This window comes from Saimiri boliviensis, chromosome 2 (assembly GCF_048565385.1).
Source record: "Saimiri boliviensis isolate mSaiBol1 chromosome 2, mSaiBol1.pri, whole genome shotgun sequence".
Classification (NCBI taxonomy): Eukaryota; Metazoa; Chordata; class Mammalia; order Primates; family Cebidae; genus Saimiri; species Saimiri boliviensis.
Genome location: NC_133450.1, coordinates 215550072 through 215577872, shown reverse-complemented (window position 1 = coordinate 215577872; position 27801 = coordinate 215550072). Strand labels below are relative to the sequence as shown.

The window sequence follows — 27801 nt, the reverse complement described above, 5'->3', positions numbered from 1 at the left end:
AGAATGTGGGCATGTAAAAAACTGGTGTGCTGCTTTGGAAAAGAATTTGTCAATTCCTTAAGAAGTTAAACAGTATTACCATATGACCCAGCAGTTTTATTCCTAGGTATATACCCAAAAGACTAGAAAACAGGTATTCAAACTAATATTTGTATACAAATGTTTATTGCAGCATTATTCACAATAGTCAAAAGGTGGAAACAATCCAAATATCCATCAAGTGATAAATAGATAAACAAAATGTAGTATATCCGTAAATAGACTATTCTTCTGCCATAAGAGGAATGAAGTACTGAGATACGCTGCATGTGGATGAGCTTCAAAAATACAACATTAGGTTTGACATGGTGGCTCAAACCTATAATCCCAGCACTTTGGGAGGCTGAGGCGGTTGGTTTGAGGTCAGGAGTTCCAGACCAGCCTGGCCAATGTGGCAAAACTCTGTCTCCACTGAAAATACAAAAAAATTAGCTGGGTCTAGGGGTACACACCTGTAATCCCAGCTGTTTGGGCGGCTGAGGCACAAGAATCGTTTGAACCCAGGAGGCAGAGGTTGCAGTGAGCCAAGATCGTGCCACTGCACTCCAGCCTGGATGACAGAGTGAGACTGTCTCAAAAAAAAAGCCATGTTAAATGAAAGAAACCAGACAGCCAACTAGTGGTTGCCAGGGGTTGTGTATAGAGTGTATGAGCAGTGACTGCTTAATGTTCATGGGGTTTCCTTTGGTCTAATGAAAATGAGAATTAGAGTTGACAGTTATACAACACTGCCAATATAGTAAATACCACTGAATTGTGCAGTTAAAATGGTTAATTTTATCTCAATTTTTAAAAAAGTCCTTGCTAACAGAGAAACCCTGAGAGACAAAAAAGAAAAAAAAAGATAAAATGATAATTAAAAAAAGAAACATTTAAAAATTTTTAGAAGTCCTTGGTTCTATTAGGTTGGTACAAAAGTAATTGTTATTTTTGCTATTATAGTTCCAATTTTGCTGGTAACTAGATATAGCTTAGTCACTTAACTTCTCTGGACCTCAATGGCCTTACGTTTTTATTTTGAATCTAGATAATCTCTCAGCTCTATTGTTTTGATTAATAATCATGTATTTGTAATTTGTAATTTTGAAATAATTTCATGTTTACTGAAAAGTTGTAGGAATAATGCAGAGAATTTCCTATGTATTCTTTACCGAGATTCAGCAGTTTCTAATATTTTGCCATGTGTTATTCTTTCCCTCTCTTCTGAACCATTTGAGAGTAGGTTGCTTTTTTTATGCTCCTTTCCTTTAATGCTTTAGTGTGTTTCCTAAAAACAAGGATACTTTCCTATGTAACAATATTACATTCATTAAATTTTTAAAAATTAGTGGTACAATGCAGTACTATATACATTTTGTAGTTCATATGCCAGTTTTGTCAATAATTTTAAAAATAACTTTTATGGTATTTATTTTCTTCAAGTATAAGATCCAGTTCAAGATCATTTACCATATTTTTTAGTCATGTCTCTTTAGTAGTCTTTCTTCTACAACTATTCCTCAGCCTTTCTTTGTCTTTCATTGTCTTTCATGACACTGATATTCTTGAAGAATACAAGCCATTTATTTTACCAAATATTTCTTTTTTTTTGAGACAGAGTTTCACTGTTGTTGCCCAGGCTGGAGTGCAATGGTGATCTCAGCTCACTGCAACCTCTGCCTCCCGGGTTCAAGCGATTCCCCTGTCTCAGCCTCCTGAGTAGCTGGGACTTCAGGAGTGTGCCACCATGCCTAATTAATTTTTGTATTTTGGGTAAAGACAGGGTTTTACCATGTTAGCCAGGCTGGTCTTGAATTCCTGACCTCAGGTGATCCACCTACCTCAGGCTGCCAAAGGGCTGGGATTACAGGTGTGAACCACTGTGCCTGTCCTTAGAATATGTCTTAATTTGGGTTTGTCTGATGTCTCTAATGATTACCTTCAGATTATACTATATATTCCTGGCTATAAAGCAACAAAAATGAAATTAATACCTTCTTTGGGTATTGCATTCAGAGACTATTATCATTTTTTAAATTATATACAAAGTAGTTCTGACGGGCAAAGTAACAGTCTCATCCATGAAAACAGTACCGTTTATTATAACGCTACTGTGGGTCCTTTGCATATTATTGTCAGAGTAGTTCTGTGTGTTTCATTTTTTTTTTTTTTTTTTTTTTGAGACGGAGTTTCGCTCTTGTTACCCAGGCTGGAGTGCAATGGTGTGATCTCGGCTCACCGCAACCTCCGCCTCCTGGGTTCAGGCAATTCTCCTGCCTCAGCCTCCTAGGTAGCTGGGATTACAGGCACGCGCCACCACACCCAGCTAGTTTTTTGTATTTTTAGTAGAGACAGGGTTTCACCATGTTGACCAGGATGGTCTCGATCTCTCGACCTCGTGATCCACCCGCCTCGGCCTCCCAAGTGCTGGGATTACAGGCTTGAGCCACCGCGCCCGGCCATTTTTATGTATTTATTTGAGATAGGGTTTGTCTCTGTCACCTAGGCTGGCGTGCAGTGATGTCATCACAGCTCACTACAGCTTCATCCTCTTGAGCTCAAATGATACTCACACTTCTGCCTCCCAAGTAGCTGGGACCACAGTCACATGCCACCATGCCCGGCTAATTTTTTTTTTTATTTAACATTTTTGTAGAGACAGCTTCTCCCTATATTACCCAAGCTCATCTCAAATTCCTGAGCTCAAACAATCCTCCTGCCTCGGCCTCTCAAAGTGCTGGGATTTACAGGTGTGAACCACCATGTCCAGCTGTGTGTTTTATAAATAACATTTTTTACCTAAACATTATCATCATCTAATTGACTGTTAAATACAGAAGATATTTTAAGTTCTGTTAACTTGTGTTTTGATTAGTGTTTAGTTGAAAGTATGTTTTATTTGTGGAAAGTATGTTTTATTTTGCTTGATTACCTTTTAAATAAACTATGTACGGGTGATGTCCTCTTTGTGCTAATTAAATATAGATTATGGGTAATGGGCCACTCACTATAAACTCTAATACCCAAAGATGGCTATGACACACGTGATTTGTTGGGTTCCTCATTTATCATGAACTCATGTTCCTTTAATATTTTTAGCTATGCAAGAAGAGGCCTTGAAGCTTGTGTTACTGGCATTAGAAGATGGTTCTGCCCTCTCAAGGAAAGTTCTGGTACTTTTTGTTGTGCAGAGACTAGAACCAAGATTTCCTCAGGCATCAAAAACAAGTATTGGTCATGTTGTGCAACTACTGTATCGAGCTTCTTGTTTTAAGGTAAGCAATAAGCATCTATGTAAAGATATGCTTGTATGTGAGACAGGGACTTCCTCAAATTCATGTTACCCAGTCTAGAGGGCCTAGCAATGCAGAATGCTTACAAGAGTTGAGAAAAACTTTCCTTCTTCATTGATTGCATCTGTGATACCACCTTTTAGTACCTGTTACCACCCGTTGGCAAAATAAAAGCATATATGTGATGTCAGTAACAGGAAGAATATAAGGAAATCATTTGGTAAACTTGACTCTTATCAAGTAAAAGTGGACTGCAGAAGCCTTGTTTCTTTACATTTAGTATCTTAAAAAGGGAATCAGAAACTGTATAACTTCATAAGGAGTATGTACTTTGTAACCCAGTATTATTTTTGTTATCTCATTCTCTTTAGTGATTAGATTAACACCTTTAATCTGAAAATGGCCAACATCTTATCTCAAATACAGCAAGGAAATGGAAAGTTGAGGACATTGGTCCACTCTGCTTTTTTTAGATGTTGAGTTTTTTTGTGTTTGTGTTTAGTGGAAAGGGTAGGGAAGAACCCTAAGATATTTAAAAATGTAGTTTCATTGTCTAATAGGCCAGTGGGTGGTGACAGATACTGCAAGCAAGCTGAATCCTTAAAGTGTTTTTATGTTCCAAGAGTGTAGGTTGCTAACTGGGTCTTGAGAAAGGCCCATGGACTTGGAAATAGAAAGGCCTATTGGCTTCTATGAAAGTGAAACATTTAAATTTGAAACCAAAGCTTATTTAGGTTATTTCGTTGGTTTTATAGCCTCCCGAGAGTAAAAAGAGTATTGATGGAAAAATGTTTCCTTGGCACATTGACAGGTAATTGATGATAGAAATGTATTGAAATTAATTCATTTAACTCCACTAAGGAGGCTTGGACACTATCTGCCTCATAGTCATAGTGTTAAGTTTTATGCCCTTAGGGCAACAATTGAAATTAATCTCTGGTTCCACAGACAACCTCACTAGGCCATGTAAATCTCTGCAACTTTTGATTGTATCATTTTTTACTACTTAAGTAGAGATTAAAGCTATATAAATACCTCTATGATAATTTCTGTGGTGGCAGAAAATTTCTTTTAATTTTTTTTTTTTTTTTTTTTTTTTTTTAGGAAAAGACTCTCACTCTGTTGTTTAGGCTGGAGTGCAGTGGCACCATCGTAGTTCACTGCAGCCTTGAACTCCTGGGCACAGGCCATCCTCCTGCCTCAGCCACCCAAGAAAATTTCTTAATTGTCATGTGGTAGTGCTAATGTATGCCTACCCATTGGCTGGATTTCTTGCTTGTATATCTTTATCCTCTGCTGTTACCAAAGTGATGTTTTTTAAAACATGAATCGGATCATGTCACTTCTCTGCTTAAAAGTCCTCAGTCAGCCCTGTGTGTGGTTTATACCTGTTATCCCAGCACTTTGGGAGGCCAAAGCGAGAGGGCTTCTTAAGCCCAGAAAGTCGAGACTACAGTGAGCCTAGATTGTACCACTACACTCCAGTCTGGGTGACAAAGTGAGACCCTGTTGTCCCCATCCCCACCCCCCAAAAAAAGTCAGTGGTTTCACATTCCCTTCATGATAATACCCAGAGTTCCTACTGTAGTATATAAGGCCCTCTATTGTTATTCTCTAGCCTGTATCATAACTTTAACCCTATGTTCTCTGCTCTTTCATGTTTCTATTTCACCACTTGCTGCTAAAAATTCTATTTCTCCCCTTCTTTTTCTTCTTTTTTGTTTTTTTTTATTGAAACAGAGTCTCGCTCTGTCCCCCAGGCTGGAGTGCTGTGGCGCTATCTCAGCTCACTGTATTTCTGCCTCCTGGGTTCAAGCAATGCTCCTGGCTCAGCCTGTTGAGTAGCTGGGATTACAGGTGCCTGCCACCACATGTGACGAATTTTTGTATTTTTAGTAGAGATGGGGTTTCAGCATTTTGGCCAGGCTGATCTCAAACTCCTGACTCAAGTGATCTGCCTGCCTTGGCTGCCCAAAGTGTTGGGATTATAGGCATGAGCCACCATGCCTAGCCTCCTCACCTTTCTTTCGTTGGGAAACTCTGTTTATTCTGCATGAATCAATTCATGCAACTTTTAGCTGGGAGAAGCCTTTTCTGAAAGACCTTTCTTTTCCCTAATTTAATTCCCTTTCTTCTTCGTTGCCATCGAAGCCTTATAATAGCACTTTTACTATAATTTTCTACTTACACGTTTCTCTTCCTTCCAGTGGCTGAAATTATTGAAGACAAGGATTATGTATTTAGTTATGTAAGTTTCTGTTTTATTCCAGAAAGAGTTTGTGGTCAGGACATTATCTTATCTTTGTACCTTATTTGTGTGGTGTCTGATATGTAGGTGTCCTCCACCTTCCCTGAAAAAAGAATAAACGAATCGGTTAAAGGGAGAAAGCACAGACCAATTCTGATGACTTTCTTTTTGTCTTTTCTATTTTTTAGGTTACCAAAAGGGATGAAGACTCTTCCCTAATGCAGCTGAAGGAAGAATTTCGGAGTTATGAAGCATTACGCAGAGAACATGATGCCCAAATTGTTCATATTGCTATGGAAGCAGGACTCCGTATTTCACCTGAACAATGGTCCTCACTTTTATATGGTGATTTGGCTCATAAATCACACATGCAGTCTATCATCGATAAGGTTTGTGAAATTAGAGATGCTGATGTTCTACCAATGCTGCTACATTGAGCAGTATTATAATATTATAAAGAGTCTAGACACAAACAGTTGGAGATTCTTATGTTTTTAAATATCAGACTCTTACAAATTATCCTTATTTTCTTTTATTTTTCTACCTGCAAAATAAAGGGGTGCAACAGGGAAACAAATACATAATAGCATAAAAGCAGTGAGACAAAGTTTCAAGCTTATCTGTATTCTGACTCAGAGAGTTAATACAGTTTATAAGTTTTCTAAGTGTCTAATGATGAATTTCATAGGGCAGATTTTGAGGTGAAAATTTTAATTCATCACTGATACTCCTGTGGAATCTGAAGACACTTGAAAACTTATTAAATATGTTGACATATTGAAAGTATTTGAATATAAGTGTGTCGTAAGAACCAAATTAAAAGCCATTGTCATTTCTGTTTGTTAGCTACAGTCTCCAGAGTCATTTGCAAAGAGTGTCCAGGAATTGACCATTGTTTTGCAACGAACAGGTGACCCAGCTAACTTAAATAGACTGAGGCCTCATTTAGAACTTCTTGCAAACATAGACCCTAATCCAGGTATGTGGGAATAGGCTTAGTTGCTTATATTTTTTTCTACTTTTGAGGTGAATAACACAAGAGAATTACTGCTAATATTCTTTCCCCCTTAACCCCCCTGCCCTTGTTGGCGTATTTTAGATGCTGTTTCACCAACATGGGAGCAGCTAGAAAATGCAATGGTAGCTGTTAAAACAGTAGTTCATGGCCTTGTGGACTTCATACAAAATTATAGTAGAAAAGGCCATGAGACACCTCAGGTAAGTACATTTAGTATGCTTATGACTGCTGTAGTCTCTAACTCAGCTTCATCCTGAACGCCTTAACAGGCTTTTTTGTTAATTGGACTCTGTATGTGACTCTAATCTCTCATAATTTTTATTGTCTCTGTTCTTTTGGGAGAAACCCAGTTTTCAGTGTACCTGGTAAACATTTCATAGCACAAGAGTTTAGATGGTATCTTGGGTGTGAATATACTTCATTACAAAATATTTTTGACCAAATATCAATAATTCCAAATGTTTGGTCTAATTCTTTTCTACTGTGGGAAATTGTCATTTTTTTCTCTATTGAATTTCTGTATGTAAATATATGGAATTTGAACTTTCAAGATATTTTCAATGTACTTTAGAAATTAAGATAGGCCAGGCGTGGTGGCTCAAGCCTGTAATCCCAGCACTTTGGGAGGCCGAGGCGGGTGGATCATGAGGTCAAGAGATCTAGACCGTCCTGGTCAACATGGTGAAACCCCGTCTCTACTAAAAATACAAAAAATTAGCTGGGCATGGTGGTGTGTGCCTATAATCCCAGCTACTCAGGACGCTGAGGCAGGAGAATTGCTTGAACCCAGGAGGCGGAGGTTGCGGTGAGCCGAGATCACGCCATTGCACTCCAGCCTGGGTAACAAGAGTGAAACTCCTTCTCAAAAAAAAAAAGAAATTAAGATATAATAATCCTGGCCAGGCATGGTGGCTCATGCCTGTAATCCCAGCACTGTGGGAGGCCTAGGTGGGAGGATCACGAGATCAGCAAATCGAGACCATCCTGGCTAATATGGTGAAACCCCATCTCTAATAAAAATACAAAAAAAGTTAGTGGTGGCATGCGCCTGTAGTCCCAGCTACTCGGTAGCCTGAGGCAGGAGAATCACTTGAACCCAGGAGGCGGAGGTTACAGTGAGCCAAGGTTGTGCCACTGCACTCCAGCCTGGGCTACAGAGTGAGACCCTGTCTCAAAAAAAAAAAAAAGAAAGAAAAGAACAGAAAAAAAATTAGCTGGGCATTGTGGTGGATGCTGTAATCCCAGCTACTCAGGAGACTGAGGCAGGAGAATCCTTTGAACCTGGGAGGGGGAGGCTGCAGTGAGCCAAGGTCACCCCACTGCACTCCATCCTGGGCACAGAGAGACTTTTATCTCCAAAAATATAAAATAAACTAAAAAGAAGTTAAGATATAATTTTTTATATGAATAATTTCTATTTATTAAGTTACTATGGGCCATTCACTACATTCAGTGTTTTACATATATTATTTCTTATCCTCACAGCCACTTGCAATGTCGTTGCTTTTTCCAAGCTGAAATTCAAAGAGGTTAAATAACATAGTATAAGACTGTGCTGTCAGTAAGAGCTGGAATCAAACCTACTCTTTCTACTCTTCTCTCCTTAATCTATTAGAAGGCACTATAACTTTAAAAAAAATTAACTGAGCCGGGCGCGGTGGCTCAAGCCTGTAATCCCAGCACTTTGGGAGGCCGAGGCGGGTGGATCACGAGGTCAAGAGATCGAGACCATCCTGGTCAACATGGTGAAACCCCGTCTCTACTAAAAACACAAAAAACTAGCTGGGCATGGTGGCGCATGCCTGTAATCCCAGCTACTCAGGAGGCTGAGGCAGGAGAATTGCCTGAACCCAGGAGGTGGAGGTTGCGGTGAGCCGAGATCGTGCCATTGCACTCCAGCCTGGGTAACAAGAGCAAAACTCCGTCTCAAAAAAAAAAAAAAAATTAACTGAAAAACAAATGTTTTCATCTTAGGCTCATAAGAATATCAGCTTTTGATGCAAATTATAGAAGTCATAATGAAATTTTAATATTCTGCCTGATTGTGTGAACTCAAGTAGTTTAAGCCTGAGAGTTATACCCTCAAGTTGACAAGTGAATTGGTAATTTTTCACTTCTGGGGGGAACTGTATTCAACCTTTTCTGCAAAAGTTTACTTTTTTAAATTTTTTTTATTTTTTAAATAAAGATGGGGTTTCACCATGTTGGCCAGGCTAGTCTTGATCTCCTGACCTCAAGTGATCCGCCCGCCTTGGCCTCCCAAAGTGCTGGGGTTACAGGCGTGAACCACCACACCCAGCCGAGAAAGTTTAAGTAGACAAAGCTTATGGCTTTTTTTAGTGGTTTTTAAAATTGTTTGATTTTGGTAGCAGAATTTTAAGACAGCAATAAATTGATGAAAAAATCTTTTCTTTTTCTGGGCGTTTTGTTGACTAATGAATAAATGGACATGACATTTGAACCAGTTTCAAATAATCTTCATAAGGAATATCTAAAGTTCTAACTCAGGGTTATGTCACATAACTCACAAGAGGAAACAATGGAATATTAGTTGTTTTAGCCCAAGAGTTAACTTATTTAATGTGAGAAAGAATTAAAGGTGTAATTATAAAGTTCTGAACTTCCAAGAGTGAATAACAAGTGGAATCTTCACTTTTGCACTCACTGAAGTTTTTTATTTTTGTAGCCTCAGCCAAACAGCAAATACAAGACTAGCATGTGCCGAGATCTGCGACAGCAAGGGGGTTGTCCACGAGGAACAAATTGTACATTTGCCCATTCTCAGGAAGAGCTTGAAAAGTAAGTGTGAGAATTCTCTTTCATATGGGTTTAATTTTTTATGTATTTTTATAGGAATGTTACATGTAGTCCTGAAGTTTGCAGTGACTTTCAAAAATGCAAATTAAGGGCTGGGCACCATATGCCTGTAATCGCAGCACTTTGCGGGGCCGAGGCAGGAGGATTGCTTGTGCTCAGGAGTTTGAGACCACCTTGGGCAAGATAGGGAGACCCCCGTCTCTACAAAAAAATTTAAAATTTGCTGTGTGAGCCGGGCGTGGTGGCTCAAGCCTGTAATCCCAGCACTTTGGGAGGCCGAGGTGGGTAAATCACGAGATCAAGAGATCGAGACCATTCTGGTCAACATGGTGAAACCCCGTCTCTACTAAAAATACAAAACATTAGCTGGGCATGGTGGCGCGTGCCTGTAATCCCAGCTACTCAGGAGGCTGAGGCAGGAGAATTGCCTGAACCCAGGAGGCAGAGGTTGCAGTGAGCCGAGATCGCGCCATTGCACTCCAGCCTGGGTAACGAGAGGGAAACTCCGTCTCAAAAAAAAAAAAAAAAAATTAGCTGTGTGGTACCAGCTGTTCAGAAGGCTGTGGTAGAAGGATTGCTTAGACCCCAGAGTTCAAGGCTGCAATGAGTGTGTTAATACGGCACTCCAGCCTGAGGAATACAGCAAGACTCTGCCTCAAAAAAACAAAACAAAACATGTAAGATCTGGGTACAAGATTAACCTAAGTGATTTAGAACCTTAATGGTCATATTCTGAGACCATTTTATAGCTGGAATCCGTTTTTCTACTGAGCACATATACAGAATGAAAAACATGCAGTCTTATTTGCTCAGTTTCGGTTAAACCTAGCAACAAAGTATCAGGCAAAATGGTAAGGCAGATATGTATTCTTTTAATGGCTTTTGGTCTTTTTAACATTCTTTTTCCCTGTGTCCTCTTTATCTTCTCCTATGGTTAACCCCTTTTTCTATGTCTATTTACCCAAGACATAAAAGTTAATGTATATAAGGTTTAATAAAATTATCCCATTTTTGTTGTTTTGTTTTTTAACCAAAACTTTCATTATTGAGACCTCACCAAAAACTTTATCCCAGCTTTCTACTTTTTGCTGACCAATGTATCAACTCTTTTTTTTTTTTTTGAGATGGAGTCTTGCTCTGTCACCCAGGCTGGTGTGCAGTGGCACAATCTTGGCTCACTGCAACCTCTGCCTCCCCAGTTCAAGCAATACTCCTGCCTTAGCCTCCCTAGTAGCTGGGACCACAGATGCCTGCCACCACGTCTGGCCAATTTTTGTGTTTTTCATAGAGGCAGGGTTTCACCACGTTGGCCAGGCTGGTCTCAAACTCCTGACCTCAAGTGATCTGCCCACCTTGCTTTCCCAAAGTGCTGGGATTACAGTTGTGAGTCTCCGTGCCCAGTCGGGTCTATCAACTCTTAGTGGACATGTTCATTTTGTTTTTAGATACTTTAAACTCAAACTGAGCTAATTTTCTCCTCTCATACCCCCTCCTCTGCTTTCCATTGTACTCTGCTCGTGTACCCTGTTTAGCCATCCAGCCAGTTATATATGTTATGTTATAATAATCATCTTTTTTTTTTTTTTTTTTTTTGAGACGGAGTTTCGCTCTTGTTACCCAGGCTGGAGTGCAATGGCGCGATCTCGGCTCACCGCAACCTCCGCCTCCTGGGTTCAGGCAATTCTCCTGCCTCAGCCTCCTGAGTAGCTCGGATACAGGCATGTGCCACCATGCCCAGCTACTTTTTTGTATTTTTAGTAGAGACGGGGTTTCACCATATTGACCAGGATGGTCTCGATCTCTTGACCTCGTGATCCACCCGCCTCGGCCTCCCAAAGTGCTGGGATTACAGGCTTGAGCCACTGCACCCGGCCAATAATCATCTTTGTCAGCTGTCCTTCCTTCAGCTTTTTCTGCTTAATCAGTCAAAAAATTCTGCCAATTCATCTTCCTATATATTTCTCAACTCTTTCTTCTTTCCATCCCTGTGACCCAAGCTGTCATCCCCTTTTCTCAATCCATAGTTGCCATCTAACTAGTCATCTTACATCTCTTGTTGTCCACCCCTTCTCTCATTATTTTCCTTAAAATAGTAATATTTTAAAACACAGATTTACTCATATCACCCTTTTTTACCCAACCCTTTGATAGCTTCTCATTGTCCTGTGGATTAAGATATAAAGTCTGTGTTGTGGCCTCTAAGATTCTGCGTCATCTAATCTGTGCCTGCCTTTCTGATCTCATACAACACCAATTTATACTCTGTACTCCAGCCATACTGACCTTCTCTCTGTTCCTGGTATGCACTGTGCTCTTTCCCACCTCAGGTCTTTTACATAATGCCGTTACTCCTAGCTTTGCCTTTGAGACCTTTCCTTTACCTAGCTTATCTTTCACTTTTTCAGGGTAATTCCCCCCGATACTTCATACTAACCAGCTTCCTCTTTGACACACTTATCACATAAAATTAATTAATGGCCTGTTTTAGAGCTTGACAGACTTCTTTATAAAGTTCAGATCGCAAACATTTTTGGTTTTCTGGGCCACAGAATCTGTTACAACCACTTAGCAGTGCTATTGTAGCAAAAAAATAAAAATAAAAAAGCCACAGACAATGCATAAATTGGGCATGGCTGAAAGCTTTATTTACAAAAACATTTTACAGAAACTCTGGCCCATGATCTGTTTGTTATTGTCTACCTTACATAGGTGTAAATCCCCATGGACTAAATCTTTATTGTTGTCTCCTTTCCTCAGTGGCTAGCATGGGTGCTATACATAATGAGCTCTACAAGCAGCAGCAGTGTGATAGAGAGAAGATGTGTGTGTCTGCAGTGAAAAGAGCAGAAACATGCTTCTCTTCTCAGGTTTTTTCCCCACTTGAAGAACCTAGAGAGAGGATACAGGAGTCCGAAAGAAAAAAGATGCTGTTTGCACCCAGTCCAATTCTATATATAGAATTTCACATCAAGATAATTTGTGAGACTCCAGGAAATATATTCAGCTTGTCCATACCTCAAATAGAACTTTTTAGCTAAAAGAGAGCTTTTGAGAATACTTTGCTTGGGAGCAGTTAGACTAAAAAAGTCAGAGAAGAAACTGTGGTTTCATAGCCATTCCACCCTCATTTAGTGCCCAAGCTGAAAATCCATTTTACTTATCTCTCATATCTTCAAACAGACTTCATACTCTTCATCTGCAGTGCCTAGTTCAGTACTTTTTTATCTTTTGCCAGACTTATAAAAGTAGCAGTAAAAATAATAATAGCCAAGCTGGGTATGGTGGTTCATGCCTGTACTTCCAGCGTATTGGGAGGCAAAGGCAGGAAAATATCTTGAGCCCAGGAGTTTGAGTCCAGCCTGGGCAACATAGTGAGAACTCGCCTCTACAAAAAATAAACAAAATTGGCTGAGCATAGTGGCATACGCCTGTCAGCTACTCAGGAGGCTTAAGTAGAAGGATCACTTGAACCTGGGAAGTTGGGGCTGCCATGAACTGAGATTGCTTGAACCTGGGAAGTTGAGGCTGGCATCACTTTATATTACAACTTGGGCAACAGAGCGAGACTCTGTCTCAAAAAAATAAAGAAATAAAAATAATAAATTGATTAATAAAAATAAATAATAAATAAAATCTCATTCATTCAAAAATAACAGCCAAATTATTGGTTGCATTTTTAGTGTTTCACATGGTAATCCAGTTTACTTGTTTTACTGCTTCAGTGGCTTTTTATACAGTGTCTTCCTATATCTCAGCCTGTCCTTTCCATTTCCACGATTTTCTTTCTAAAATATGTGTATCTCCTTTAAATTCTTAATTGGTTCCTTAGTACATCACAGACTTTCATCCTGATTTTGTACTCTAGCCCTACTCCACCATTTGTGTACTTTGTTTTTAAGGTACATTCAATCAATCACTGTTGATTACTAGGTAAATAATTTTTTACTTTTCTTTTCACTTTTCTGTATTGTTTACTCCATATAGTATTATTTTCTCTCTCTTCTTTATCTGGAGAGCTATTTCTAATCATACTCAGATATTACCTTCCCTCTGCAGACTTCCCTAGGCACTGTTAATTGTATCTTTCACTGTGCTGCCATAGCACTCTATACATAGTAGTTTAAAAATTATGGTATAGTTATAAAACTACAGTATTACAATTGTTTATTGATACGTATGTTTTCACTGCACTTCATTTATCCCTCGGGTTTTTGTTTTTTCTTTGAGACAGGGCCTTTCTCTATAGTGCAGTGGTATGGTCTTGGTTCACTGCAACCTCTGCCTCCCAGGCTCAGGTGATTCTTCCATCTCAGCCCCTAAGTAGCTGGGACCATGCCTAGCTAAATTTCTTTTGTATTTTTTGTAGAGATGGGGTTTCCCCATGTTGCCCAGGCTAGTCTCAAACTCCTGAGCTCAAACAGTCAGCCTGCCTCAGCCTCCCAAAGTGCTGGGATTACAGGTGCTAGCCCTGGTCCCTGGCAAGGGTTATTCATCTGTATATTTCCTGCTTCTAGAAAACAACAGATACACAAATTCAGTATATTTATGTGGAGGAAAAAAATAATATACAGTTATTATTTCCAACCAGCTTCACACTCTCTGTTGCTTTTTAAACAAACAGATAATACAGAAGATTAGAGAAGTAGGTGATGTCACTGTCCTTTTGGTTGAAAAAATGCATGTTGCTACCTCACTCTGAGCTTTTCAAGGATAGGCCATTTGTCTTCATTCACATAACACCAGAAACTCAGCAAATGTTTAACTTAAATAAATTAATTTTACCCATATTTTCTTTTTCTATTATACACTCCTCTAACCAAACAAAATGTGGATGCGGATGCCCAATAATCCCTTCTTAGAATATGTATTTATTATAACATTAAATATGTAAAATAAATACTATGTAAATATTTATGTGGATATATTTTAGAACTAGGATGTTGAGGTCATGTTCCTAAGAATTGCTGTATTCTGGGGAGTGTCAAAAGGGATCAACCAACTCAACAAATAGTGGCCAGGCACAGTGGCTCACACTTGTAATCCCAGCACTTCAGAATTCTGAGGCAGTTAATCACTTTAGGTCAGGAGTTTGAGACCAGTGAGGCCAACAGGGGGAGGGGGGAGGGGAATCCCTGTCTATACTAAAAACACAAAAATTAGCCAGGCGTGGTGGTACACGAATGTAATCCCAGCTGCTGGGGAGGCTGAGGCACAAGAATCATGTGAACCTGGGAGTTGGAGGTTGCAATGAGCTGAGATTGCACCACTGCACCTGGGTGACAGAGTGAGACTCTGTCTCAAAAAAAAAAAAAAAAAAAAGATTATTTTATAGTAGATACTATTCAAGACGTTTCTAATGGAAAAAGAGGAAGAATAAACATGTAAATAAACAGTTTTGGCCATGGCAAAGAATTTGGATTTATTCTAGTTGCAATAGGAAGTAATAGTTATTTAAATGGAATGAGGAGATTTTCATTTTGTCTTAGACATATCACTCTGGTGTCTACATGGATAGAAACAAGTTAAACTTCCACAGTGGTCCACAGGTGCAATTTTGGTAGCTCAGGTAGGAATATAGCAATGGAAATGATAAAAAGTAGTCATATTTAGGATATACTTTGGAAGTAGAGCTGACAACATGGACCAGTTGAATGTGGGCTATAAAGAAAAGAGGGGAATCAAGGATAATGCCAAGGTATGGAGCCTGCATAACTGAGTAGTCTCTTACTGAAATGGGAAATGCATCAGGGCAGAAAATCAGTAGTTTTCTTGGCCATATGAAGTTTGAAACTTATTCTGTATTCATGAAACAAATAATAATTGGGTGTCGGGTGAGGTAGCTCATGCCTGTAATTCCAGTACTTTGAAAGGCTGAGGCAGGAAGATCACTTGAGCTCAGGAGTTTGAGCATAGCAAGACCTTGTCTCTACTACAAAAAAAAAAAAAAAAAAACTGGCTGGGCATAGTGGCTCACCCCTGCCTGGGTGATGGAGACCCTGCCTTTGAAATAAAATAGTAATAGTAATTGAACACTTAGGATGTATGAGGCACTGTGCTAAAGGTAGAGAGATGCAAGAAAGGCAAAATTCTTATCCTCTTGGGAGGCTTATATTGTAGTAAAAAGATATAAAATAAATAGATATAGCATAAAATGTTGTAATGACAGGCAGTATAAAAAAATACCCAAAGGAGAAAAAGAATGATTGAGAAAGGGGAGATCTCTTAGATAGGATAGTCCAGAAAAGACTCTTAGAAAATACAACATTTGAGCAGATAGTCCAAAAAGGTGCCCAAGAGAAAAAAAGATAGTTACTTAAGTGAAGTCTTAGAGGAAGGCATATAGGCTTGAGACCTTGGCAACAGGTGGTGAGACTAGCTTTAGTCAGGAACAGGAACTCATTGTCCCTTATCTTTAAGAGGAATATGTGGCTACAAGTACAGGAAGGTTACTGGAATTGGTAGTGAAAAGATAAGTAATTCTCTGCTTTCATCTGTTTTCATGGTTAAGTGGGAGACAGTATCATCTTGCTGTAGGAGGGGTGGTTGAAAGTAGTGGGGAAAAAGGCTCTTAGAGATGGGAAAATGAACTTAGTAAAGAAGCATATTAACGAATTGCTTATTTATAATTTTGAAGAGATTATAGACAGCATGATTGCACAATTTTTCTCCAACATTTAGCTTCTTGGGAACAGGGTTGAGGTTTTACCAAATGAGTTATACAGAGGGAGTGGATCAAGGGAGTTAAAAGGTATTTACAAGTGAGGAATTAAGGGTAGCTACTAGGTGGGTAAGAAGAGATTTAAAAGGAATGGGGAGAGTTAGGCATAGTGGTGCACACCTGTAGTCCCAGCTACTCTGGAGGCAGAGCTAGGAGGATCACTTGAGTTTAGGATCTAAGACAGTCTGGGCAACAGTGTCTCTGAATAGGCAACCTTTAGCTGCCCAAATGCTGAGTCCAATATATATCCCTACTTGTCACTTACTTTACCTCATTTGGTTAAGGTTTTATTTCTCCTGATTCCTGTCTTTTCAGTTCATAGTCAAAACTTTATTTTTTGCTTTCTAGAGCAACCTTGTGGATTATCTAAGTTTTGTTTTTGGAGGCTGGAAAGCAAGGAGACATTGGGTATTTTGTATAAGAACTCTGAGGAAAAGCATAATGAGAGTAGGTTTCAGAGAGAATCTGGAGGAAGGCATAGGGATCTTTGGGCCCCTCCAGATTGCCTTCCTAAAATATAGGTCTGCTCAGGCCCTTCCTTCTTAAAAGAAGTAATTATTGGTTTTCCTGGTATCTGTAAGATGATGTTGGCCAGGCACAGTGGCTCATGCCTATAATCTCAGCATGTTGGAGGCAAAGGTGCGTGGATCACTTGAGGTCAGGAGTTCGAGACCACCCTGGCCCACATGGTGAAACCCCATCTCTACAGAAAATACAAAAATTAGCCAGGTGTGGTGGCGGGTGCCTGGAATGCCAGCAACTTGGGAAACTGAGGCAGGAGAATTGCTTTAACTGGGAGGCAAAGGTTGCAGTGAGCTGAGATCACACCATCGCACTCTAGCCTGGTTGACAACAGGAAAACTGTCTCAAAAAAAGTAATAATAAAAAAAGGAGAGAGAGAGAGAGAACATGTAAACTGGCCATCACCTATTTTTTTTGTTATTGTTTTTTAATATTCTGTTAATTCACTTTCAGTCAGTCTAATCTGGGAGAACTTGTCTTTCATTGAGCTTCACCTTCCTCTGCCAACATGTGCATGTTAAAGAGAAGGAAAAGAGAAGATTGAATAATGAAGCTGTTAATAGATACCAGAGGAGTAAAAGGGAAACTATTGTGAAGGCATTGCTTATTACTAACACTATTTATATTTAATTACTCTATGTTTATATATGATATTAATAACAGATTACTTTAGGCATATATAATTATGACCTCAAATATGTATAGTCTTCCTTCTGTTCATGAACTTGGTTTTTCACTGCTTTAAAAATATTGGAGAGGCCAGGCATGGTGGCTCACGCCTGTAATCCCAGCACTTTGGGATGCCGAAGAGGGCAGATCACCTGAGGTCAGGAGTTCAAGACCAGCCTGGCCAACATGACAAAACCCCATCTCTACTAAAAATACAAAAATTAACCAGGTGTGGTGATGCGCATGTACCTATAATGCCAGCTACTTGGGAGGCTGAGGCAGGACAGTCACTTGAACCCAGGAGGCAGAGGTTTCAGTGAGCCAAGATTGCGCCATTGCACTCCAGCCTGGGTGACAAGAGTGGAACTTTGTCTCAAAAAAAAAAAAAAAAAAAAAAAAAATTGGAGGGAACGTTGTTAAGAATTACATTATAATGAAATTTTGATATAAAACGAGAAACAGCCAGGCGCGGTGGCTCAAGCCTGTAATCCCAGCACTTTGGGAGGCCGAGGCGGGTGGATCACGAGGTCGAAAGGTCGAGACCATCCTGGTCAACATGGTGAAACCCCGTCCCTACTAAAAGTGCAAAAAATTAGCTGGGCATGGTGGCACGTGCCTGTAATCCCAGCTACTCAGGAGGCTGAGGCAGGAGAATTGCCTGAGCCCAGGAGGAGGAGGTTGCGGTGAGCCGAGATCGCGCCATTGCACTCCAGCCTGGGTAACAAGGGCGAAACTCCGTCTCAAAAAAAAAAAAAAGGAGAAACAAATTTTCTTAAATGGAATCCAAAATCAAATTGCCAGTCCTTTTGTGTATTAGAGTATTATATACAATGATCACCATAAATAATATTCAAAACAGTATCAGAAAAATCTTTAATACAAATGTTTTTAACTTTAGGTATAAACTAATCTGAAAAATATAATACAGATTTTCTGCAGTTTTGTGTAATGTTTGTTTAGAAATGAGTTTTTTAAATTATTATTATTATTATTTATTTATTTATTTTTTGTGAGACGGAGTTTCGCTCTTGTTACCCAGGCTGGAGTGCAATGGCGCGATCTCGGCTCACCGCAACCTCCGCCCCCTGGGTTCAGGCAATTCTCCTGCCTCAGCCTCCTGAGTAGCTGGGATTACAGGCACGCGCCACCATGCCCAGCTAATTTTTTGTATTTTTAGTAGAGACGGGGTTTCACCATGTTGACCAGGATGGTCTCGATCTCTTGACCTCGTGATCCACCCGCCTCGGCCTCCCAAAGTGCTGGGATTACAGGCTTGAGCCACCGCGCCCGGCAAAATTATTTTTAAAAATTCTTAAACAGTTTGGTAACAGCAGAGAGTGGCTTCAGCTCTTGCATACCTTTTCTCTTTACTCTGTATTCTTAACCAGATTTGCTGCCAGTTCTTGTCATTTTTACATAATGCACTTTATATTCTAGTTATACAAAATTTTCAAATGATCTCTTTTCACTCCTTCAAAAGGTTTCTTTGAATACCTTCTTGGACAAAGTGGCATGGGGGAAAAAAAAAGAATACACGTATACTCTGCTTGCTGTATTTATTACATATATATTATATACATATGTGAATGACATATATTTTCATGTGGGGTCTGTTGCAGTAGAATTTGATACATAGACTTTATTTGATTATTTAGCTGAAGAAACTTTTTGTCAAAGCTGTTTTCTCGTTTTTCAATCTTTTCCCACTGCCTATTGCCGTATTTTTTCTTGAGTGAGATTTAGTAAAATATTCACCAATATGTTGATTGTTTTTGAAACAGGTATCGATTAAGGAACAAAAAGATCAATGCCACTGTAAGAACGTTTCCTCTTCTAAATAAAGTTGGTGTAAACAACACTGTTACAACCACAGCCGGAAATGTCATTTCTGTCATAGGAAGTACCGAAACAACAGGGAAAATTGTTGCAAGTACAAATGGAATTTCAAATGCAGAAAACAGTGTTTCCCAGCTAATCTCACGTAGTACTGACAGTACCTTAAGAGCTCTGGAGACCGTGAAGAAAGTGGGAAAGGTTGGCACTAATGGTCAGAATGCTCCTGGGCCCTCTGCAGATTCTGTAACTGAAAAGTAGGTATTAGGTAAAAACAATTAATAGAATTTTTTTTTTCCTTTTTAGAAATGCCTGCGTGTTTTTATTTCTCCTGAAGAATACCAGTTAATCAGAATTTTTATGCAAAATTTTTCTTGATATAGAAAAAACACTAAATACTAAAAAATTTGAGTTCTAGTTTGGCTCTGCAACTGAATAGCCCTGTGAACTTGGAAAGTGACTTTAACTCTGAGTTTTGTTTTCCTCAACTGTACACCAGAGACTGGACCAGAATTTGTTTTTTTCACATCTTAATTTCTTGAACTGTAGTGTTGATTCCATAGAGGTTCTAGAAAATAACTAAATAGAAACCTAAGCAGGTAAAATGCTGAGCCTCTAGCTCTGTTTCAGTTAGAGCACTTTCACTTAAGAGGTGTAGCACTTAGGAGGGGACACTTTGGAGCCAGAATCTCTGGGCTCAAGTTCTGGTTTATGGTTTCCCAGCTGTTTGATCTTAGGCCATTTACTTAATCTGTCTACCTTAGTTTACTAATTCATAAAACTAGAGTTATAATGGTATCAGCTTCATATGCTGGTTGTGAGGGTTAAGTGAATGGATATTCCAGTATGCTTTGAACAATGCCTGCCAGATAGTAAGCACTTAGTAAATATTTGCTTTATTATTATTATCACTTAATTGTTATTGTGTGTCAGCATAACATTTTGTTTTTCAAAGGGTTTTGGTGCCTTTAGAAAAAGATTTTTTAATTTTCAGATGATCTGAAAGTTATTTCCAACTCTAAAATCTTGAGTAAGATGTAATAAAATATTCATCAGTATATTGATATTCAGATTTTGTTGCCTAAAAATAGTCTATCAGCATCTATTTTATGCCTGCTATGAAAAAAACATCATGCTAGGCACATAGCAATGAATAATGGATGGATAAACAGTAACATTTGCTATTTCTGCAGTCAGCATATGATGGGGGAAATTGTTTAGTAAAGGACTTTTACAGTCTTCCCTGGGCAAGATTTTAGAAAAGATATATCTGAGAACATTGTCTAGTTAACAAATGTTATTTATGCACTCAGTCTTGGAGCTCTGTTTTTGGCACATGAAACATAGGATATCTTTGCTTTTAAGGGAGTTATGATATAGTTGTAGAAATAGCATGTCATATGAAACAATACTGAAGATGAATTAAAGGACAAAAATTTTATATTGCTGAGAGAAATATGGGAAATTACAGAAAAAAAGAACAACATAACATGGATTAAATCTGTTTGAATTGTCGGCCAGGCGCGGTGGCTCAAGCCTGTAATCCCAGCACTTTGGGAGGCTGAGGCGGGTAGATCACGAGGTCAAGAGATCTAGACCATCCAGGTCAACATGGTGAAACCCCGTCTCTCCTAAAAATACAAAAAATTAGCTGGGCATGGTGGCACGTGCCTGTAATCCCAGCTACTCAGGAGGCTGAGGCAGGAGAATTGCCTGAACCCAGGAGGCGGAGGTTGTGGTGAGCCAAGATTGCGCCATTGCACTCCAGCCTGGGTAACAAGAGCGAAACTCCGTCTCAAAAAAAAAAAAAAAAAAAAAAAAAAAAAAAAAAAATCTGTTTGTAATTATATGGAATACTAAGGGGACCAGCCTTTCGGATCTGAAGGCTTATGTTAGGGACTACTGTAAAATAAGATTAGATAGGTTTGCACCAGATTATTAATACCTTATGTATACATGCTTAGGAAATAAGCTTTTGAAAAGTTTTGGCAAGGTAATGTTGTAAAACTGTTTTACATTTATACAATGAAATATTATTCAGCCATAAAAAAGGAATGAAGTATTATTAGGTGCTATAACATGGATGAACCTTTAAAACATGCTAAATGAAAGAAGCCAGATACAAAAGGTCACATATGGTTTCATTTATGTTAAATGTCCAGAATAGGCAAATTCATAGAGACAGGAAGTAGATTAATGCTTTCTAGGGGTTTAGGGTTGGGACGGGAATGGGGAGTAAATGCTAATGGGTACAGGTTTCTCTTGGGGATGATGAAAATGTTTCAGAATTAGATAGTGGTGATAATTGGACAACCTTGTGAATATACTAAAAATTACTGAATTGTGCATCCTAAAATAATGAATAATAATAATATATCTCCATTTTTAAACAAAATGAACTAGGATAGAAACTTTTTTTCTTTTTGAGATGGAGTCTCACTCTGTCACTCATGCTGGAATGCAATGCGGTGATCTCGGCTCACTGCAACCTCCATCTCCTAGGTCGAAGTGATTCTTCTGCCTCAGCCTCCCAAGTAGCTGGGATTATAGGCACCTGCCACCAGGCCTAGCTAATTTTTATATTTTTAATAGAGATGGGGTTTTGCCATGTTGGCCAGTCTGCTCTCGTACTCCTGACCATGTGAACTGCCCACCTCAGCTTCCCAAAGTGCTGGGATTACAGGTGTGAGCCACCATGCCCAGCTAGTAAAAACTTTCTAAAAAATAAATCACTGGGTGTGGCATCTCCCAACACCTTGAACCCTCCACCTCCTGGGTTCAAGGAGAATTGCTTGAACCCAGGAGGTGGAGGTTGCAGTGAGCTGAAACTGCATCACTGTATTCCAGCCTGGGCAATGGGGGTGAGACTCCGTCTCAGAAAAATAAATAAAAATAAATTAAATTTTTATTGGAACACCATTGTTCCAGTTGTTACTGGAACACAGGAAAAAGAAGAACGAATTCTGTTAGAGGTATTGTGGATAGCTTCTTATAGGTGAAGTGATGATACCTGGGCTGTTTCCAAAAGTATAGATAGGAAAGAAGGAAGGACCTGTAGCTGGAGAAGGCAGCACAGGCAAAATCAATAAGGTATAAGAGAAGCTGCCATGGGAAGAGACTAGAATCCTGAAAGTCATCTAGGGTAGTGATCTAATTCTGACTAGGATGTGATTGAAGATTAGCTTTTTTCCTTAAGTTCAAAGATAGCTTGCATGATTTCATGAGGCTGTGAATGTTTACTTTATCGTAGATCCTGTTGCCTTTTTGCTGATAAGTCTGTGAGTTTACTGTTTGAAAGTACTCATCCAAATTTTAGGGTATATCACATTTTGACCCGGAGGGACCAGATAATCTCTGTGAAGCATAGTGCCTGGAATAGACTCAAATAGCTACTTGATAAATATTAGTTATTATTGTTTTAAGGAAATCCTAATCATTTTCCTTGTTGTCTCTATTTTACTTAAGTAAAGAATAAGCACAGCTCTAAAATATCTTTATACTCCAAACCCATACATTTGTACCTACTATTATTATTTATACTTCCTTATTTTTTTACATTTTAGTACGCAATTACACGTAGAAGTAAACATCTGCTAGACTAATCTGTGTTAAACTTAAAGACAGCCCATATACCTTTTATTTATGCCCTAGCTTTAAAATGCTTTTTCTAGTTTGAGAAAAACCCTCTAATCTGGTTGAGATGCAGTATTGAGTTCCTGCATAATTAACAAGATCATTTTCTTCAGTCGTCACATATCTAAAGCTCTGTCAACATTTACTTCTTAAAAGTGGTTAAGAAAGTCATAATTGGATCCTCTCGAGCTAATTACTTAGTGACTCAACCAAGAAAATTATTTTGTGTTAATAATAATAATAGGTTGGTGTGTTTTGCGTCATCAGTTTGATGAGTTACCATTTCATTCATCCAGCAACTATTTACTGAGTACCTACTGCATGCCAGGAACAGTTTTATTTGTCCAACGAATATTTACAAAGTGCCTACTCTGCCAGGAGCTGTTCTGTGTGCTGGGATATAGGAGTTTTCAAAATAAACAAAGTGGTCTTTCCTCAAGGAGCTTATATTTCAGCTAATCTAACTCCTCATAGAAAACAGCCCCTTTCTTAACATGTCTATTTTCTTTGTCCCAAAGAATTCTACTAGTGGACTATATTATTTCTGTTGAGAACTTACTGACCAGATTTTTTTTTTAACCTTCAATAGGGAAAAATCTTTGTTTTAAGAATGAGTAGTGGCTTGGCACGGTGTCTCATGCCTGTAATTCCAGCATTTTATGAGGCCAAGGTGGGAGAATTGCCTGAGCCCAGGAGTTTGAGACCCTCCTGAGCAGCAAATCTATTAAAAATTAGCCCGTTATGGTGGCGCATACTTGTAGTCCCATCTGCTTTGGAGGCTGATGTGGGAGGATCACTTAGGCCCAGGAGGTCAAGGCTGCAGTGAGCTGTTACTATGATTGTGCCAGTGCACTCCAGCCTGGGTGACAGAGTGATACCCTGTCTCAAAAAAAAAAAAAAAAAAATTTGGGTAAATGGCAACTGATGAGTCATATTAATATCTGGGAATTGTTTTTATTCCCTGTGGCCCACACCAGAATATGACATCTGTTACCATGATCATGTAAATTAGCTCTGTAAGGTGGCAGTGAAATTCATTGATTTATTTGTCAATGTGGCAATATCTGAAATGTTTTCTATTAGTGGTTTCAGAATATAATTTTACTAAAAATTTCTACTAAGGAGGACAATGATAGACAGTGATTTATCCTTTGCCCTTTGTTAAATTTTCTCTCCAGTAAAATTGGTTCTCCACCCAAGACTCCTGTAAGTAATGTAGCAGCTACCTCAGCTGGGCCCTCTAATGTTGGAGCAGAGCTGAATTCTGTGCCTCCAAAATCCAGCCCATTTCTAACTAGAGTGCCAGTATATCCTCCGCATTCTGAAAACGTTCCGTATTTTCAAGATCCAAGGACTCAGATACCCTTTGAAGTTCCACAGTACCCACAGACAGGTGAGTAATTTCAAACAATTCTAAGAAAAAAAGATATATTGTTTCCCTTAGATAAATGAGTGAATAGTTCTAGAATGTCTACATTTAAAAAATTAACCCTTTTGACTATATGACTTTTAAGTTTTCTTCCTTCCCCTAAGGATCTGTGGTTCTAAATACTAACAGCTTTAAGGTTGTCATTCTTACAAATCAAATATATGTTCAGGAATGAACTTCAGGGGGTTTTCTGTAAGTTCCCTAAAATGATGTTAAAAAAAGTTTATGTATGCTTATATGCAATTTTGAAAATACAATGAACAACTTATATAGATTTTGAAAGAGGTCTTTAACCTCTTTTCCCAAAATGGTTAATAAAAATCAATGATGTAACTGATTATTTGATCAAAAACCAGTGGCAATAGGATATTTGCCAGCCATATATTAATAGCTCTGTCGTGTGTTTTAAGGAGCACTTTAACAAAGTATTGAATGTTAATGATTTTCATATAGTGATATCTTGAAAATACATAGCTTATGGTCAGGCATGGTGGCTCACACCTGTAATCCCAGCACTCTGGGAGGCCCAACCAGGAAAATCGCTTGAACCCAGGAGTTCAAGACCAGCCTGGGTATCATAGTGAGACTCTGTCTCTATCACCCACCCTCCCAAAAAAAAGCACTGTATAAAGCTTTATAAAGCAGGATAAGGTAAGGTTCACAGCTTACTATATTTTCCTGCATTAAGGACTGCGTTAGATTTAAGCCATTATAAAATGTTGGATTGTACTAAGATTACATTAAATATTCCTCTTTCCAATTTTCAAGGATACTATCCACCACCTCCAACGGTACCAGCTGGTGTGGCTCCCTGTGTTCCTCGCTTTGTGAGGTCCAATAATGTTCCAGAGTCCTCCCTCCCACCTGCTTCCATGCCATATGCCGATCATTACAGTACATTTTCCCCTCGAGATCGAATGAATTCTTCTCCTTACCAACCTCCTCCTCCGCAGCCGTATGGACCAGTTCCTCCAGTACCTTCTGGAATGTACGCTCCTGTGTACGACAGCAGGCGCATCTGGCGCCCACCTATGTACCAACGAGATGACATTATTAGAAGCAATTCTTTACCTCCAATGGATGTGATGCACTCATCTGTCTATCAGACATCTTTGCGGGAAAGATATAACTCATTAGATGGATATTACTCGGTGGCTTGTCAGCCACCAAGTGAGCCAAGGACAACTGTGCCTTTACCAAGGGTAAGTGATGATGGAAATAGGAGTGCTACTATAATGTAGTCATTAAGATCCCAGTGTCTGGAGTCAAACCACCCAGGTAGATATCCTGGCTCTTCCACTTACTAATTGTGTGACAGGGAATTTACTTGACCTCTTGATGCCTCAGTTCTTTCATTTGATGGAAATAATAGTAGTACCTACCTCATAAGGCTGTTGTGAGAATTAAATTAGAAATCAAACCTTTTAGAACTGGGCCTGATACATGTTAATGCTCAATAAATGTTATGTTTGGATAGGAAATTGTTGGGAAAGTTGAAAGAAATCTTAAAAATACAAGGTTAGGGCCTTTTTTCAGTATCACCACATATATACAAATGACTTTCCTAAACCAGAAAAGTGAGTGCTCAGATTTTGCTTTTAACATCAGTTGAATAAATATTAAACCTTTTTATTTCAGTGTATGGAGAACAGACTAGGGTGACTTTCCCTGCTGTATTTTTTTATCCCAACAATATCATAAACTGTTTACATTATTTTCACACAGTTAAATTATTGACCACTCCCTAGATGATTAAGATTGTTTCTTTTATCCCCCATTAGGAACCTTGTGGTCATTTGAAGACCAGTTGCGAGGAGCAGATAAGAAGAAAGCCAGATCAGTGGGCACAGTACCACACTCAGAAAGCACCTCTTGTCTCTTCAACTCTTCCTGTGGCAACACAGTCACCAACACCACCTTCTCCTCTATTCAGTGTAGACTTTCGTGCGGATGTAAGAAGGGTTTTAATTACTTGATGTTGCAGGGATAGGTCAAATAGCTGATTTCAAATTACTCATTCAAACCAGGATTGGCTATGTTGGATATTTTGCAATGGTTTGGTGTGCAGTTGAGTTTAGTTCAATAAACACTGAATATATGTGCACTACGGCTAGGTGTTATGAGACTCTGAAGACCATTAACCCATAGTCCTTTACCAAGAATTCAAAATCTTTCCAGTAATATAGTTATTTTATGGTTTTTTATTTAGTGTGATTTATATCTATCATTTATTGAGCACCTACTCATAAAGCCATTTGCCAGTACTGTACTAAGCAATTGCATAAAGCTATTTTATTTAATTCTCACAAAACCCTTAGGGGGCAGGTATTTTCCATATTTGACAAGGTAGGAGTCCTACTCACAGAAGTTAAATTAATTTGCCCAAGATCATTCAGCCTTTAAATAGCTGGGATTTGAATCCTGGGCTATCTGAGGTTATTTCTTCCCTACTTCACAAGAGATGCAGAAATACCTACGGTATTTTTTATGCTCTTTACATCACTTTAATTATTGTTTTTGGCATTACAAAATAAATTTTTATACCAAGATGATTTTAATTTAATATGATGTTTTCAGTACTGTTATATTTAGAGAAAACCATTAATTTCTTTTTAAAGTTTCTTCCGGTTTATTCCCCATCCCTGAAGTTATGATATTAAAAATGTTAAAATCTTTTCATTATAAAAAATTTCAAACATATGCAAGTATAGAAAGAATAACATAATAACTTGTACCCAACACCCAGGTTCCACAGTTATCAACTCAGTCAATACTGTCTTATTTGTACCCCTTCTTCCCACTGGATTGTTTTGAAGTAATGTTAGGCATTATATTTTTTAACCCATAAATATTTCAGTAAAGCATTGAATTTTTAAACCAGATCCAAATTGGTCTTGTCAAAGCAGGTAAATATTTTTTTTTTTTTTTTTTTTTTTTTTGAGACGGAGTTTCGCCCTTGTTACCCAGGCTGGAGTGCAATGGCGCGATCTCGGCTCACCGCAACCTCCGCCTCCTGGGCTCAGGCAATTCTCCTGCCTCAGCCTCCTGAGTAGCTGGGATTACAGGCACGTGCCACCATGCCCAGCTAATTTTTTGCACTTTTAGTAGAGACGGGGTTTCACCATGTTGACCAGGATGGTCTCGATCTCTTGACCTCGTGATCCACCCGCCTCGGCCTCCCAAAGTGCTGGGATTACAGGCTTGAGCCACCGCGCCCGGCAGCAGGTAAATATCTTGACGACAGAGTGACAGAGCTGCCACTTGCTTTATAGATGCTGCTTGTATTTTCTTTTTCGACATACTGGGCTTCAGGAAATCATTATTTCTCTGAGACTCAGATCTGCTGCGTTTGACTTAAAAAAAACTATTTAACCTTTTTGGCCTTGAGTTTTTTTTTATCTGAATAATTAGTAAACTAGATTTAATAATTTTTACAACTTTTGTATTTTGGTCCTATAGTATTCTTATTCACGTCCATTTAAAATTTATTTCTCCTTTAGCTCCAAAGCCTTCTTTGAATTCCTTTTGTTCTTTACCTGATACTGCATAATTTATCAGTTATATTCCCTTATTTGCACATGGTGTTCTTTTTCTCAAGAAAAT

At 38.8% G+C, this 27801-nt stretch overlaps 1 protein-coding gene and 1 non-coding gene across 10 annotated transcripts in view; both read left to right on the top strand.

Moving 5' to 3' along the window:
- The window catches only part of RC3H2 (ring finger and CCCH-type domains 2), a 61105-nt gene that overhangs the window by 23160 nt on the left and 10144 nt on the right, over window positions 1-27801 (top strand). For 6 of the 9 annotated variants that reach the window (XM_074395302.1, XM_074395303.1, XM_003940654.4 and 3 more), the window contains 9 exons: window positions 3118-3293; window positions 5748-5948; window positions 6406-6538; window positions 6659-6777; window positions 9264-9376; window positions 19085-19393; window positions 23948-24162; window positions 24967-25400; window positions 25980-26150. In XM_074395302.1, the coding sequence (XP_074251403.1) occupies window positions 3118-3293; window positions 5748-5948; window positions 6406-6538; window positions 6659-6777; window positions 9264-9376; window positions 19085-19393; window positions 23948-24162; window positions 24967-25400; window positions 25980-26150 (1871 nt within the window). Of the gene's footprint in view, window positions 1-3117; window positions 3294-5747; window positions 5949-6405; window positions 6539-6658; window positions 6778-9263; window positions 9378-12105; window positions 16105-19084; window positions 19394-23947; window positions 24163-24966; window positions 25401-25979; window positions 26151-27801 lie in introns of those variants that run through there. The other 3 variants (XM_074395304.1, XM_074395308.1, XM_074395307.1) reach the window with 3 other exon arrangements.
- Window positions 6210-6318, top strand: LOC120366492 (small nucleolar RNA SNORD90). The gene has a single exon (XR_005581146.1). It is a non-coding gene; the product is annotated as a small nucleolar RNA SNORD90 (small nucleolar RNA).